The 16,194-nt window shown below is 47.7% G+C and overlaps 1 protein-coding gene across 10 annotated transcripts in view; it reads right to left on the bottom strand.

Moving 5' to 3' along the window:
• The window catches only part of Tmco4 (transmembrane and coiled-coil domains 4), an 88,970-nt gene that overhangs the window by 42,290 nt on the left and 30,486 nt on the right, over nt 1-16,194 (bottom strand). For all 10 annotated transcript variants that reach the window (XM_021262952.2, XM_004850449.3, XM_021262953.2 and 7 more), the window contains 5 exons: nt 8,389-8,486; nt 8,013-8,156; nt 7,175-7,294; nt 3,579-3,743; nt 2,943-3,079 (listed from right to left, as the gene is read on the bottom strand). In XM_021262952.2, the coding sequence (XP_021118611.1) occupies nt 2,943-3,079; nt 3,579-3,743; nt 7,175-7,294; nt 8,013-8,156; nt 8,389-8,486 (664 nt within the window). The remainder of the gene's footprint in view (nt 1-2,942; nt 3,080-3,578; nt 3,744-7,174; nt 7,295-8,012; nt 8,157-8,388; nt 8,487-16,194) is intronic.

Genomic DNA, 16,194 nt, shown 5'->3' with positions numbered 1-16,194 from the left:
CAAGGCCATCAGGGATCCTCTGGCTGGGTTAATTCCCTTTCATCTCAAATCATTACCAGTCACCAACTCTTCCTCCCTGGGAGACAGGACCAGTCAATTACAAGAGCTCCTTCCCTTGGACTCCTCTGCCTGTGGCAAATGACTGCAGCGATGTAGGACCCCTCTGGGGAAGGGGAGGTTAGACAGAAGGTACCCCCAGATGTGACAGGTAAAAAAGCAAGGAGTGACATGGGAGGGACAGCTGTTCTGTTTTTAGAGTGGAAGGCGGGGCATAAATGACAAGATAAGGTAGGAATACAGAGATTAAGAGGAATCTTTAGACTCATAATCTGTAGAAAAGGATGGTTATCAGGCGAAGGCTCTAAAGAAAAAGAAAGTTATCTGGGGTACCTGGGGGCCAGTTCCACACAGAAGGAGAAGGAGGAGCAGGTGAGCTCCTAGGAGCCCTCTGGTTTTACCAGTCTGTTCCTTTCCTTGCTTTTCCACCAATTCATGTATTCCACTCCCTCTGCTTCATTTATTATATAACAGAAAATCCTCCATTAAATAGCATTTGAACCCTGTAGGAATCTTGTGGCAAAAACTGGTAGTCATTTCCTGATGCCCTTCCTTCCCTCCATCCTTTGGTACTAGAACAACTAAGTTTTCCTGGACACACCACTACCCAGACAAAGACTCAGTTTTTGCCTTTGTAGCTGGGGACAGCCACAGGGCTGAGTCCTTGCTAAGGGACTGAAGATAAGAGATAGCTGTGACTTTTAGACATGGCCTTCATTTCTACTTCCCTACCTCTGAAAGTCTGGCATGTGCATACAGACCACAGAGAGAACCAAGTGTGCTGGATGCAAGGCCACCAGATGAAGCAGTCTGGGCTCCGTGGGAGACAGAATAAAGGCCTCTGCCAGGGTGTCCACCCTTGGGATCTGCATATGAAACCTGCTAAGGAAGACACTCTTTGCAAGAAGATCAATTTAAGGATCTTGAAATGGCAAGATGACCCTGGATGTCTGGGTGGGCCCACTGCCATCACACGTGTCCTAATAAGAGGGATGCAGGGGGAGTCAGTTAGACAGAAGGCAGTGTGAAAAGGAAAGCAGAGGGACAGAGAGAAAGAGATGAAGGTGCTACTGATGCTGCTGGCTTTGAAGATGCAAGAGGGGGCTGCCAGCCAAAGGACGAAAGTGGCCTTTGGAAATCAGGAAAGCCAGGGAAATGGATGCTCCTGGGGCATCTTCTAGGAAAGCAGCCCTGTGGGTATATTTTGGATTGCTGCCTCCAGAGCTGTGAGATAATACCAGTACCCTATGTGTTTTGTTACAATGAATACACATGAAATGAATATATTCTTTGCCTTACAGCCAAACCTGCCAAAAGACTTCTCCTTCTTTTTTATTTTTTGGCAAAGATCCCTGTACAGGACTTGGATAGAGTTACCAGTTTCTTGAGCAAGGTACCACAATGGCAGAAACTGCCAGCTGTCTCTCGATATCTGCTGATCCTTTTGTGCATAGTAATTGAATTTCAGCTGGCTTCACTGCCACTCAGAAAGAGAACTGTATCTCCCAGCTTCTGTGGCAGCTAGCAATGGTCACGTGACTGGGCTCTGGCCAGCAGACAGACATGCTATGGGGCCTTTGCTCTCTCCTTTGGTTCTTGCTTTCTCCTGCTACCTGGAATCCAGACACCGCCATCTGGAGCAGGAGGTCAGGGCCATAAGCAGCAGAGCAGAGAGGAGACATGAACCTGGGGCTCCCACCACAGCATACCACCATGTGCCTGTCACCCAGGCTTTTCTAGGAAAAATAAACTTCTATCTTGTTTAAGCCACTATTATTTTGGGTTTTCTCCCACTTGCAGCCCAAAGCAATCCTAACAATATAGCCATCTCTGATACTATCTCTCACATGTTTGTTTCCATTTACTCAAGCTTATTTATTTATTGCAGCACTGGGGATTGAACCCAGGGCCTTTGCACTGAGCTGCATCCCCAGCCCCCTTTATTTTTTATTTTTAAATTTTGAGACAGGGATCACTTCTTGGCCTTTTAGCTAAGATCAAGTGTAATTTTGAGACAGGGTCTCTGTACGTTGCTAAGTTGCCCAGGCTGCACTTAAACTTTCGATCCTCCTGCTTCAGCCTCCCAGAGTGCTGGTGTTATAGGTGTGCACTGCCACCCCGGGCTACTCAAGCTCATTTTGAAGGAGATAGTTTTTATTTTCTTTGTAAGTCCATCTTACCGGATTCACAATTTAAAAATATTATGAAGATTTCTCTTCCTATTTTCCAGAATCTCTGGACCATTGAAGATGACAACTTCATATGTCTGGGAAGAAACACCTGGCCCCAGTGTGTGGGAATCCATCCAAGGTGTCTGTGCGGTCTCCTTTGCCTCCCTGGCTTCACTGCTGACTGAATTAGAGGTTCCGAATGAGCCTAGCTATTGGTAAACTTTTTGTTTTTCAGTATGGGTAATTGAACCCAGGGTCTCCCACATGTTAGTTTAGCACGCTATCACTAAGCTATACCCTCAGCCTTTAAAATTTTTATTTTGAAATAAGACTTGCTAAATTGGCCGGGCTGGCCATGAACTTACAGTCCTTCGGTCTCGGCCTCCAGAGTAGATGGGATTACAGGTGTGCACCATCCCAAACTCTTTAGTTAAAGCTACTACACAGGAGCCACTTTCATTTCTGCTCAATACCCTCAGCCTGTCCATGGCTGCAGATGGCCCTGTGTTCAGTCTTCATCTAATTGCCAGCCAGAGATTGCGGTCTGCAGGTTTCACTGGTCCATCCTAGGACACCTGCATGGCTTTCCCTGGAGGGCAGAGACCACCGACCCCACCAAGGCCAGCAGGCTCCCAAGTGAACTTGCTGCTGGAACTTCCATGCTTGCTCGAGTCAGGCCCTTGCTTCACCTCTCAACCATGCCATTCCCAGTACCTGCTGCCGAGAGAGCAGGATATGAGCCAGGTGCTTGCCAACCTCTGCGGACCGATGGAGACACACCCCCCAGGGGTTGTCGATGACGCTGGCGACACTGAGGAGTGAGGCTGGCCAGGTCAGGGCGGCCACGATGCCTGAGGAAGTGGAACATGAGAGATGAAAGGGAGTCTTTCTAGGACGGTGATTTGCTTGTGATGTACAAGTGAATGCACGCAGTCTCTATCTTACACCTGCACATTTCCCAGTGTTGTCAAACTCCTCCCATTGCTACGGGCTTGCCTGCTGACCCCAGGAGGAGACACACAGAGCATAGCCAAGGTCAGGCTAGCTACTGTCCTTCAACAATTGGCTGACCCACAGATCCATAAGCAGCCCTGCTGAGATCAGTCCGCCCCTGCCTCTCCACTCCCAAGCCTTTGTAACAAATGATTATTACCCTGGGCCACTGTGTTTGGGGGCAGCTTGTCAAACAGCAGCAGCAGCAGCAGCAGCAGTGAATGGATACACTATGTGATTGGCTGTGGACCAGTCTCTCACAAAGACCACAGCCTTTCCACAGACAGGAACATAGTCTTCACCTCTAGCTTGGTGCCTGGCTTCCTGGGGGTAGTGGGCACACAAGAAAAGGCTTACCAGACAGCACCGTGTACTTGAGGGCCTCCTGGGCCACCATGTTGGCGAGGCCACTGAGGATCGTTTCCAGGGCATTGCCGAGCTCCATCAGGTACTTGGCTTCCCAGGCCAGGCAGTACTGCTCTTGGCTGCGGGCCAGGGCCGCCCACGGGGCATTGAAGGTGCCTGGGGAGAAGACAGGCAGGTGTATCTATGGCAGAGGGTGCCCCACCCCACTATAGCAGACAGTCAGTAATGGGGGTCTGCTCAAACGAGCGGGGAAGACAAGAGGCATTAGCAGAGGTAGAGGAAATCCCAACTCCTGCCTCCTAAGCAGTTAGCCGGGTGACCTTGGGAACATCATTATCTAGGAAGACCTTGAGCCTCACTTTGCTTAGCTGTGAAGTGGGTAGTTGTGAGACTGGAGTGTGTGAACTACTGTGTGTATGAAGCACGAATTCTGGCATTAAACTGCTGATGTCAAATGGGATCAGAAGCATGGCTCTGGTCCCATTGCACGGCACCTTGATTCAACAAACACTGACTAGAAAATAGCTAGAAATCAGGGAAGAGTGACTTGAGCCCAGCTTGGCTGAGTCAGTCCATTTTTCTGAGCCTCAATTTCCTTCCCTGGGAAAATGGACCTGAAAAATGATGACGTGGGAGGGGTGATGAGACAGCGGCACCACAGCAGCCAGCATCAAGCAGGAAAGCATAAGTCTGCCCACCTCCCTGCTTCCCTTCTTGTTGCCCGCAGCCTTCAGGATATTGGTGCAGAGGAGCACTGGTCCCGCCCTCATTGGTTTCTGCCTGTGGCAAGGGACACAAACTCTTCACTAGCTCCTGGGCCTCACATGAGCCCCCCTGGTTCACTCCCACTTGACCTTGAAGCTCTTCTGATCACTCTTCTGCATAGCAAAGCCTTCCCAGCCCCTCTGACATATCAATGTGCCTGCACTTTGCCTGTAAGTTCGTGCTGCAGGCTGGAATCCCACATTCATTTCTGCATCTGGTGTTGAGCATAGGCCTCCGATACCCATCTGGGCCAAGCAGCACACTCCCAAAGCCAGGCAGCGGGGGCACGGTAAGCGCTCAGAGAAGCAGCACCAGTGAAGGAAGGCAAGAGCTGCCTCCCCAGAGCCTTTGGGTTCTGAGCATCAGCTTCCCACCCCAGCCTGCCTGAGCCAAACGCCTCACCCTGATGTGCAGGGTGCTCTGTGGACACAGAGGTGGCCCTGCAGCTGCTCCTTCCCTCTACCAAGACCTCATCTGGCTCTGCAGCAACTCAGGGGTCACTTGTCTCTGATTAAGGACAAAGTGACAGTCATCTTGAGAAACTCGACGGGTGCGGCCAGCAGGGGCAGCACAGTCTTGATGTGCTGCAGACTCAGGGCTCTGGCCCCAGTGTGCAGTTTCCAGCAACTGTGGAGAGATTGCGTAAAAAGTGAACTGTAAAGTATGCACTGCACTGTGCTGCTCAATGACCATGAGTATGAGCTGTGGAACCAGACAGAACAGGGCTGAATCCTATCCTCACTAGCTGGGTAACCAACCTGGGGAGCCCTTATGAGCTTTGGTGTTCTCTTCTGTAAAGTGTGGGTGCTACTTCGGCTAGGAGTGTGGAGGGAAGGGAGCCAGTGCAAACGCAGGGCTGGAGTTAGTGCTGGGCTCAGGGCAAGAGGTTAGCTACAAAGCTGCTGTCATGATTATACACAATCATGATTAATGGGCCAAGGAAAGGCCATTGATCCCTACCACGGGCAAGCAAGTCTGTGAGGTCAAGAAGGCTCTCAGCAGAAAGAAATGGGTGATTTTTTCCCTCCTTCCTGAAGTGTCTTTAGCTTGGCTTATTTCATAAACTACTCCTCTGCCTGGGTCCCACGCTCAACTACACTCATGAAAGAGAAAAATGAAGATGGTTTTCTTTCCCCATAGTGAACTTGGCCTTCAGCTGGGCAAAGAGGGATAAAACGAAGCCAACGGATTTGCTTTTCATACTGGTCAAAATCTCAAATTCCTTTACCTAGATTTTTGTTCACATTCCTTCCCTTCTGCATCATGGCGAAGTGAAAACAGGTGTACAAAAAGCCTGAGCTACGGGTCAGGAGAGCTGGGTTTGAATCCTGCACCTGCTCCCCGGCCCTTCTGCTTCCTCTTCCGACAGATCAGGATCAGAACAGTCCCCAACTTATTGAGTGGAGGTAGGGGTTACATGAGGTATGCACATCCTGTTCCTAATGTGCAGGTAAAATGCCTCACTCAGGTGAGGCATGAACCAGGAGCTTAGTTAGCATGAGAGACCACAGGGCGGGGGCTGGCAGGCACACACCACTCAGACTGGCACCTGGTAACACTTTACCCCTTTACTCCCTTGCTCTCTTCTGCATGATTTAGAAGAGCTGAGGCCTCCCCGCTTGTACCTCAGAGACTTGCTCTCAGCAATTCCCTGGGCTGCCCTGCCTTCTTACTAGGCCACATCTGTTTGCTCAGCTTCGTGGTGGATACCTGCAAAGGTGAGCCAGGCAGTGAGTGGACCAGGGTGTAAGTCCTCCCAGCCACCCTGGTTAGGAGCCTCCAAAGCAGGCAGGAAGGGGCACTAATGTTTGTGAAATACCAGCCAGAAACCAGGTGCCTGCCAAGAGTCATCTAATTTAGTTGGATCTTTGTAGCAACCCTAAAAGGCAGGAATAGTCTGTTCCTCTTGACAAATGAAGTCATTGAGGTAAAGGAAGCTAAGTGACTTGCTTGAAGTCACATGGCCATAGTGGCATGATCTCTCACCCATGAGCTTAAAGCCCTTTGCTACATTTCACTTGCTCTGAGGACAAATTCAAACCACAGCTCACATGCTCCTGTACAGTGTGGCTCTGCCCACAATCCTGCTTTCTGGCTCCCTGCTGCAGCTGTCCTATGCTCTTTTTGGTTCTTTAGTACTGATGGACTTTGCACATGCTTCTCTTTGGTTGGTATACATTTTTTGCTTCTTCTTTACTCTCTTTAACTTCAAGCCAGACCTTAGTCTAAATGTCACTTCCTCCAGGAGCCTTCCCCATAAACGCCTTGTGTTTCTCCTATTGTGCCCCCATAAAGGTTCCCTGTGATTACTTGGTCTGTCTTCTACCTTGTGTTCCGTGGGAGAGAAGCCATGAATATGCTGCCCACCACTGAATTCCTAGGGTCTGAATTGCTGTGTGGCACGTGGTAAGTAGAATATTTTATAAATATGGCTTTTGAGACAGATGATGGATGGATGGATAGATGGAAGGATGGATGGATAGATGGAAGGATGAATGGATGGGTAGGGATAGAGATGGATGGAGGGATGGATAGATAAGTGGATGGCTGGGTGGACATTCTATAAACATTGCTGGCTGGCTGGATGGGCAGATGAATGGATGGATGACGGGTGGATGGATGGGTAGGTGGATGGGTAGGTGGATGGATGTGAGATGGTCACTTTACCTCTCTGAGCCTCAGTTTTCTCCTGCAAAACGGGGCTCCCCATCACCATTTCCTAGAGATATACACAGGCAAGAACGAAGCCCAGGCTGACTGGCAGCTGTAGGCCCAGCCCCGCCAGTGCCCACCGCCACTCCCACTCTTCTTCTGGTCCTTACGATATTTGCCAGATGCGAGCCACCCAGTGATGGCAATGGTGATGTGCAGCTGCCTGCCCTCTGCCAGAGGAAGGAATGTGAACTCTTCAATGGCCCCAACACGCTTCTTCATCTTGTATCCTAAAGGCCCAGGAATGAGAATGAGAATGGAGGGGGTGGGGCAGGGGTCAGAGTGGGGCAGAACAGAGACTGACTGTGTGCCCTGCCCTGGGAAAAATGCATGCTTTTTGTGAATTCTTTGAGGCAAGTGGCATTACTGTACCTGATTCCAGAGAAGAGTAAAAAGCTGCTGAGGGATAGGTGGGGATCTGCATCCGGGTCCTCACTACTACACTGTCCTGACTTGGTTGGATCTTCTTCATGCCTGTCCCTTCAGCATGTGAGCCACTGTCTTAGTGGGAGTGGGCTGAAGTGACCAGGGCTCTCAGCAGGGGAGTAGGATGGGATCTCTGTGTGACCAGGGGCCACAGACACAGGTGAGACAGTCAGTGAAGGGCAGCCATGCTCTGCCGAACCATGAGGAAGCATGCAGGTCTCTGAGGTACTTGCCTGTAAACCCACTATGTGGCGGCAGCAGGCTCACTTGGACTCTCTTGGGAAGCAGCCCAGGGAATATGGTGGGAGGGGACCCAGTCTCCCAAGCTCTGCCCTGGGCCATCCTGAGCTACTGGCCTGGTTCTTGTGAATCTGCTGCAGGTCTGGCAAGGCTGGGACCCAGAGTGCACAAACTCTGAGCTCCTGTGCCTCCCATGGAGCCATCCCAGGAGAGAACCTGGGTGTGTCTTTTAGGGTAGTCCATGCTGGTCGATCCTGCCCCCTAGTCCGTTTTGAACCTTACCTGTCAGGCCGGCTCCAGCTGCACCGAACAGCGAGGTCATGACAGCTATGCCAGCCACTGAGCCCAGGGCCGCTGCCCCAGCACTGCCAATGATTGTCGCAGCTCCAGCGGCAACAAGGGGGGCAGCAAGACCCCCAGTCACACCTGCAGGGAAAGCAGCCCATGGTGAGTGTAGGTGAGTTCTTGTCCTACCTGCTATCCACTGTCTTCCATGGAAGCTTCTAACAAGCTAAGAGCATATTTATCACTGATTGGCCACCTGTCCCTGCTGGGGCACCTCCCAGCCCACCCCCTGCACTCTCCCCTCATCCGAATCGAGATGTCTCTTGTTCTGCACGGTCCCAGTCCACATGCCACCATTCCCAGTTGGCTTTACCAAGCAATGTCCCGCCTCCAACAGTTGCCAGGCCTATCAGGAGATAACGCTTCCATTTCCTCCTGTTTTCTTTCTTCTTCCGGGAAGCCTGGGCAGTTCTGGGAGAGAAGAGGTTGGTCTTTAGGGCCACCTATGCCCTATGGTCCCCTGAGACCTCCCATCCTACCAACCCCTACACCGAGGTCAATGGTGGGCTGGAGCACCATCACACAGAGTAAGCTGCCCAAGTTACCCTGGGCACATTAGTGGTTTTAAAAAGCTGAAAATATTCTAAAACCCAGCTGGGGGATCTCAATATATGGGGTACACTACTTACCCAATGGATCCATCCTAACAAGGTTGCAATTTGAATAATGAAAAGACAAAAAATAATAATAGAATAATAACAAGAGGCACAGAAAATATCTTTCAATAGACAGACCCAGAATGACTACAAAATAGAACCCCAGATTCTGTTGCCTCCCTCCCCTTCCCTTGTCCCCCATCCTGCCGTTAGGTCCTTCCTCCTCTAGGACATGTGGAAACCAACTTCCTTCAGAAGAATCATTTTGAAGATAGGTTAGAGAAATGTCTACTTGGGAGACCCTGGCCTTGGTTGGAACAACAGCTAGACCCATTCAGACTCGAAATATAAATGCTACAAAATCTAGAAAAGGAAAGCACTCAGAGTGAACCAGGGTCAAGGGCATCCTGAGAGTGGCCTGAAGTCTGGGCACCCCATTTTCCTGTCAGACATTTATCTTTCAGCCACTTTGGGGCAATCAGGAGCAAGAGAGGTGAGGGCGGGACTAGTAGTCATTATGTGGGAATCTGAACGGGAGCTGGAGTTTGGACAACTCAATGCAGGGTGACAGCAGGGGCGCTGGTGATAATGAGTGATGGAAAATGGTTAATACTTACTGAGGGCTTCCTAATACCACCCACCGTGATGGGCACATCTCACGCTTTCTTTTATCTCATTCTAAGACAAAGTTTTATTGTGGTCTCCACCTTACAGATGAGTGAAGAGGTAACAGAGGTCACTGCCTGAGATCACTGGGTTCGAGGCAGAGAGTGTCTATAAAGCACACTTTCAAGTGTTTATGTAGTCATAAAGCTGTATCATCCTGAGCCCTAGTCTCCTCTTCTATAAAATGGAACCATAACATCTCCCTCGTAAGGTAGTTGCCTTGTGAAGATTAAATTAGTTCCCGCTCTGTCTATTCAGTCAATAAGCACTCCCCCTTTTGGTGGTACGGGAATTGAACCCAGGGCCTTTGCACTGAGCTAAATCTCTAGCCTTTTTCTTCCTTCTTTCTCCTCCTTTCTTCCTCTTCCTCACCCTCCTCCTCCTCCTTCTCTCTCTGTCTCTCCCTCTCTTTCTTTGTACTGAGGATTGAACCCAGGATGCTCTACCACTGAGCTACATCCGTAGCCCTTTTTATTTTGAGACAAGGTTTCGCTAAGTTGCCCAGGCTGGGTTCAAATTTGTGGCTCTCCTGCCTCAGCTTCCCAGAATGCTGGGCTTACAGGCATGCACAGTTGCATTCAGCTCAATCAATAAACTTTTATTGTGAATGCACACTGTGCTGGCACCTTGGGTGCTGCACTTGTGAGTAGCAGGTACCTGTGAGCAGAAAACCCATGTGCTTGACCCACATTTGCTTCCTTTGTGTCTCTTTCCTCACTGACTTCACCAAGAAAGGGATTTGAGTTCGGGGAGCTGCCATACTCTGTGGCTCTCTGCCAGTTCACTTCACTAGTTTTCTCCTGTGCAGCTCCTGGTCTAAAGCACAGCACTTCTAGGTTGCTTCACTTCAGAGAAGCAGAAACCAGCAATAAAACCTGTGTATACCATGAGTGCTGCTTATCTGTGATTCAGTTTTTTTCATTGCTGGGGATGGAACCTAGGGCCTTGTGTGTGCTAGACAAATGCTCTGTCACTGAGCTACACCCCCACCCCCATGATTGAAAAGGATTTCACATCCGGGCAACTTCACACATCCAGCTGACTGGAAGAGAGGAAAATGACTAAGAATGAGGGGTCTGACATGAGGACTTCACCTGCACAGGCATGATTTCTGCCATAGTATAGGTTGGACCGTCATTTACCAAATACCGACTTATCCCTCCCTATGGAAAGAGTATACAGTCCTCCCTCAGTATCTGTGAGATCAGTTCTAGGGCTCCCCATGTATACCAAAATCTATGGGTGTTCAAGTCCCCTATCTGAAATGGTGTAGCATTTGCTTATAACATACACATACCCTCCTATATACTTTAAATTATCTCTAGGTTACTGATAATGCCTGATACAATTCAAATTGTTATACTGTATTGTTTGGTGGGTAATGATAAGGAGAAAAAATACTATACATATTCAATTATTTAATACTATATAGATCCAATTATTTAAAAACAGTCAATCTGTGGTTGATTGAATGTGAGGCTGTGGAACCTATAGCTATGGAGGAGCACTGTGCATCCCCACCTTCTAGAGTTGAGTGGTCATGTGACCAGCTTTAACCAATGAAATGTAGTTGGAAGGGATGTCCTTTCTGGTGACACCTTTAACAGCTATGTCTCCTTTTACTGTGACCAGAGACCAGCAATCTGGAACCCACAACCAGGACAGTACATATGGGAGTCATAGGCGATCTGCAATGGACATAGTATGAATGAGAACTAAGGCTCTGCTTTGTGAGCCACTGAGATTTGGGGGTCATTTGTTATAGCAGCAAACTCTACCTATTTTTAGAACCATTTATAACTTTGTGACTATGCATAGATACTTGTCACATCTGGGTTTCTACATCCAACAAATGAGAATAATAATAGTGTGCAATTCCACAGGTGTCGATGAGAATGAAATGAGATGATTCATATGACTGGCATATTATAATCATGGAATATTTTTGTTGCTATTATCATCCTTTTCATGATTACAATTTCCTTCTCAACAGTAGCTGATGATATATACTTTGACCCTTAATTGCATTGCTCCTTAATTGATGATCCTTAACTCAGTTCAAATAGGGAGGCTGGAAATTATTGGCTTTCAGCACAGCTCAAGGACTAAGAAAAAAATGCATGTTGACAGCACATAACAGGAGCACTCAAGGAGACCAGCAGCGTGGCTATGTGAGTCACCAGCGCCTTGACTTGACACACACCGACAGGGAAGTAGCTTGAGACTGTGGGAGAAGGGACTGGAGGCAGCTCTGCTGGCTCACCTGATTTTTCTGACCCTTGATTTCCTCATCTAGGAAAAGGAAATGGAAAATGACTTCCTAGGAGGATTATGAGACAGCGATGCCCCAGCAGCCAATGCCAAGTAGGAAAGTATAACCATGCCTGGCTGCCTGCCTCCCTTCTTTTCTTCTTGCTGCCCTCTGCCTTCAGATAGTGTCACCTCTCTATCGTGACACTCAGGACCTCTGGGTCCTGCCCCCTGCTTCCTCCAGCTTCATCTCTCATCATTTCCTAACTTATGCCTCATCCTGTAGAAACATGGAATCTCACAAGCACACTACCTCATGCCTGTGCCCCACCTAGCCTAGGCCCCCAAGGACCTTCTTACCTGCTTGTGTCTAGCTTGACATTACACATGCTTTAAGAGTCAGCTGATGTGTGGCACCTCCTACAGGAAGGTGCTCTGAGTCCCATGGCTGCCTAAATGCTCTGACTCTGGACACATGCAACTCTCTGTACCATGTTATCTTGAGACTCTAGTCCAGTGATTTTCATAGTGTGGGCCTCACCCAGGGGGCATCTGGGCATGAGTATCATGTGCATCTGTAACACATCCCTCCAGGGATTCTGCAGTATCCAAGGTTGAAAATTGCTAGGCTAAATCTTCAGGGCGCAGGCCAAGCTCTCTACCCTCCTTGGCTCTACATCCTGGGCCTGGAGAGCACTCAGGAAACGTTTCTCGAATAGAACTCAATTATTCCAGTGCTGGCTTTGGCAGCACATACACTAGGACCCAATTATTCCGGCAAGGACTGAAGGTGACCACTCTGCTGTAGAGACACAGTTCCCCATGCACTCTGAAAACCAGAGGGGCACAGAAAGGATATTCTGGCTAAACAAAAATATGTAGGCAGAGTATAGGACATCTGCCATGCAAATAGAAATTCTTGACATAATAGGACAAATCTGAAATGTCTGAGAATTTTTATGATTAATACAGATTTATTATTAAAAACTGAATCAAATTCCTGAGTTAGTGCCCTTGGCATTTTTGGGGACTGTCTGCTTCTAGATTGTTCGTACAATGATATCTGCACATTTAAGATAAGTGACAGTCATCACTTTTAGGTGAGTTTGATGGAAGGAAAGATTACAGCCTACAGTGAATAAAGTAACTACAAAATAAATTCTGTATGGTCCTCGCAGGGTGTGTGATTTAAATGCATGAGTTCCAGTATATCAAATCAACTTTACAAAAATTAGATGGATGGTATGCTCTCTCATCTCTACTAGGATTCTTTTTTAAAAATTGTTTTGCAGTGCTGGGGATGGAACCCAGGGCCTTACACATGCTAGGCAAGCCCTCTAATATTCTGCTTGTATTATTACTTAAATGTTTATAAACATTCGTTGATTTGAAAAAAAGGGCATTTTCCCCTAAAGGTACTTATTGAGGCACTCTCTCCTGACATTCACTCGAAGAGCTAATCTATTTCTCTATTTATGTAAGACTGCACATTCTTAGTAATTGTTTTCTACATAAAATGAATAGATTTTCCAGTCACTGTTAATTATCACAGCGTTTTACTCTCACAATTACTTCAGTTGATTGAATTGCAACCTCTAACGCCAGGAGATGTGTGCTCTGAGTCACATCTAGAATGCTCCCCTCTGCCTCAGAAGCACAGATTTAGATAATTCTGAACGCAAATGACAGCTCTGTCCCTGCTACAGACTTTGCCCTCTCTTTAGACACGTTGGCAATCCACAGCACCACACAGTCACACTCTGGAATGCCAGAAATGAAGCTGCGTTGCTGGTCCATGTTAGCCAAGGATGGTGGCTGAGGCTACGCTGCGGATTTGGGCCAGATCCCGAGCTGACACCAAAGACACCCCAAGAACAAAACAATTCTGCCCATGTTATGGGGCCGAAAAAATTTTTATTCACTGCCATCTGATCTCCCATGAGAGGGAGTTCACGATTCCTACCGTCCACACCACCACCTGCTGTTTTGCTTCTTCTTTGCCTTGCTGGTCACAGGACTCAGCTTTGTGAACCAGAGGCAAGCCCTCTGCACTGAGAGACATCCTAGCCCACCATCTGCACTTAAAAACTTAAAAAAAAATTTTTTTTCTTTTTCTGATGTTAACAAACAGGATGAGCTTGTCTCTGAGGTCTACAGATCCTTTCTTAATGAAAGCTAGATGGCCTCATAAAGAATTCTCTTCACTGCCTTCTTCAGAATTAAGGAGAGACCCTGGGATTGTCAACCAGGCCTTGAGGGATTCAGTAAATGATACCCAGACTGGACATCATGGCTGAATCATGATACCACCGACCAGAGGTGTGACATGCTGAGCAATGTCACCCGTCTGACTTCTTTCATCTGTGAAGCCCCCACAGGTGGTTATGAGGATCAGATACAGAGGCTTGTCCTTGCTTGTAGGCATTTGGTTCAAGTTAGAGGGTGACTACGTTACTCGGGACAAGCAGTGTTCACCTCCAGCAGCACCCCAGCTAATGCTTACTGCTGTGTGCCAGACGTGATGCCAAGGTTTAATGCATGTTAATTAGTCTAATCCTCTCAAAAACCTCTCATGTAGATGCTAACAGCACCCCCATGTTAGGGATGAAGAAACTGAGGCACAGACAGGCGCAGTCATGCAACAGATGAAAGATGCTTGGATGGTCTTAGGGCTCAGATGGGGACCAAGAAGGGTGGGGTGACACATCATACTCGAGATCCTAACTGCAAAGAAACACCTTAGATAAGCTCATCTCCTAAATCTATGGAATCTTAGAGTTAAAAGAAACCCACGTATAATTTGATCTTCTAATTGCATAGGTGAAAAAAACTGGTGCTGGTGCCCAGAGAGGGCAAGCAACCTGTCCACGGCCACAAGGAGAGTTAGCAGCAGAATCTAACTAAGAATCAAGTCTCCAGGCTGAACAGTTGCTGTGTGTTCTCTGGGTCTCAGATCCTTCTGGAGACCACAGACAGAATCTGAGTCTCCATGGTCCTTAAAACTATATATTTTTCTGGGGAAAAGGTTCATATATGCTAATATAATTGTAACAATACTGTTAACAGTAACAATAATGATATTTATGGAGTAGCTCTGCTGTCCCAGGCTCACTTGAAGTATTCTACATGTATGAGCTCATTGCAGCCCACAAGGACCCTATGAGAAGCATCTTATTATCATCCTCATTTTGCAAGTAAGGAAACTGAGGTCTGGGGAAGTTAAAAAAGATCACATACTTGGTAAAATATCATAGCCAGGCTTTGTTGGAACTTTTGCCTTACATCTGCCTTGATCAGGCATTACTGATGTTATCAAACAAATTCTCCCAGGTAATACATTTCTTTCTGATAGAAAGATTTCCAGGGGCCGGGGATTTAGCTCAGTGGTTCCACCACCTGCCTCGCAGGTGCAAGGACCCGAGTTCGATTCCCAGTACCAAAAAAAAAAAGATTTCCAAATAAGAATGGAGTTTCCTTAATTCCAAGGCATATAAGACCCTATAAATTTTCAATTCATCCAAAGAACTTGGGCAGCCCTTACGATTATGGTAATTTGCTCAGATCCAGGTATTTCTTTATTGACCCAGTTCTGGGATTCAAAACAGAAATGTTTTTGTTTGTTTGTTTGGTACCAGGGATCAAACTCAGGACCTTGTACTTTTGAGGCAGGCGAGGTGCCACTGGGCTAAATCCCCAGCCCTAAAGCAGGAATGTTTTTAGGTTATTTCCTTTTTTTTTTTTTTTTTTTTTTGGTCCTGGGGATCGAACTCGGATCCTTGCGCTTGCGAGGCAGGCAGCAGAACCACTGAGCTAAATCCCCAGCCCCTGTTTTTAGGTTACTTCAACAAATCACGTTTCCTCCTTTCCTAAGGTAATACCTTTCCTTTGCCTCAGAAAGCCTGGTGGCAGGAGGACAACTCTGGCTCTGATGTTGACTTTGGGATTAAATTTCCAGCTGGGCTCAAATGGTGTAACCTGGGTGCTCAAAGGAACCCATCACAGATGAGCAAAATACAGAGCTGGGCAGAGGTGCCTGGTGCCAGTAGCCTGAAAATAAGCTGTGACTGGGACTGATATATTGCCCTGAGATTAGATTCAGTGGAAGGCATATGTAATGAGCTTGCTCTGGCCAGCTAACAGGATAATTTCCCTCCATCTACCCTGACCATACACATTAGCAAAGCTCCTCTACAGAGGCTTGGGGCAGGTAGGGGAAGAGAAGATTTGTACCCACTGGCACTTGCTACATATCAGCCCTGGACTGATCATTTTATAATATGATCTCTTTCTAGCCGGGTGTGGTTGCGCACACCTGTGATCCGAGCAATCTTGGAGGCTGACACAGGAAGATCACAAGTTCGAGACCAACCTGGGTATCTTGGTGAGACCCTGTCTCAAAAAAGGGCTGGCAATGTAGCTCAGCTCAAAGGCCCTGAGTTTAATCGCCTGTACCAAAAAAAAAGAAAAAATAGAAAAAAAGAAAAAGACATCCCAAACAAATACAATCCCCTTCCTTTCTCCTAATGACCCTGGCAAGGTGCTATCCTTATACCCGTTTTGCAGATAGGAAGACTGCAGCTCTGAGAAAGGTCACCTGCCCAAAGTTA

This window comes from Heterocephalus glaber, unplaced genomic scaffold (assembly GCF_053883595.1).
Source record: "Heterocephalus glaber isolate CG9 unplaced genomic scaffold, H.glaber_assembly_v1.0 deba00001452, whole genome shotgun sequence".
Taxonomy (NCBI): Eukaryota; Metazoa; Chordata; class Mammalia; order Rodentia; family Bathyergidae; genus Heterocephalus; species Heterocephalus glaber.
Note: the sequence above shows the minus strand (reverse complement) of the source record. Positions and strands in the feature narration are given on the sequence as shown.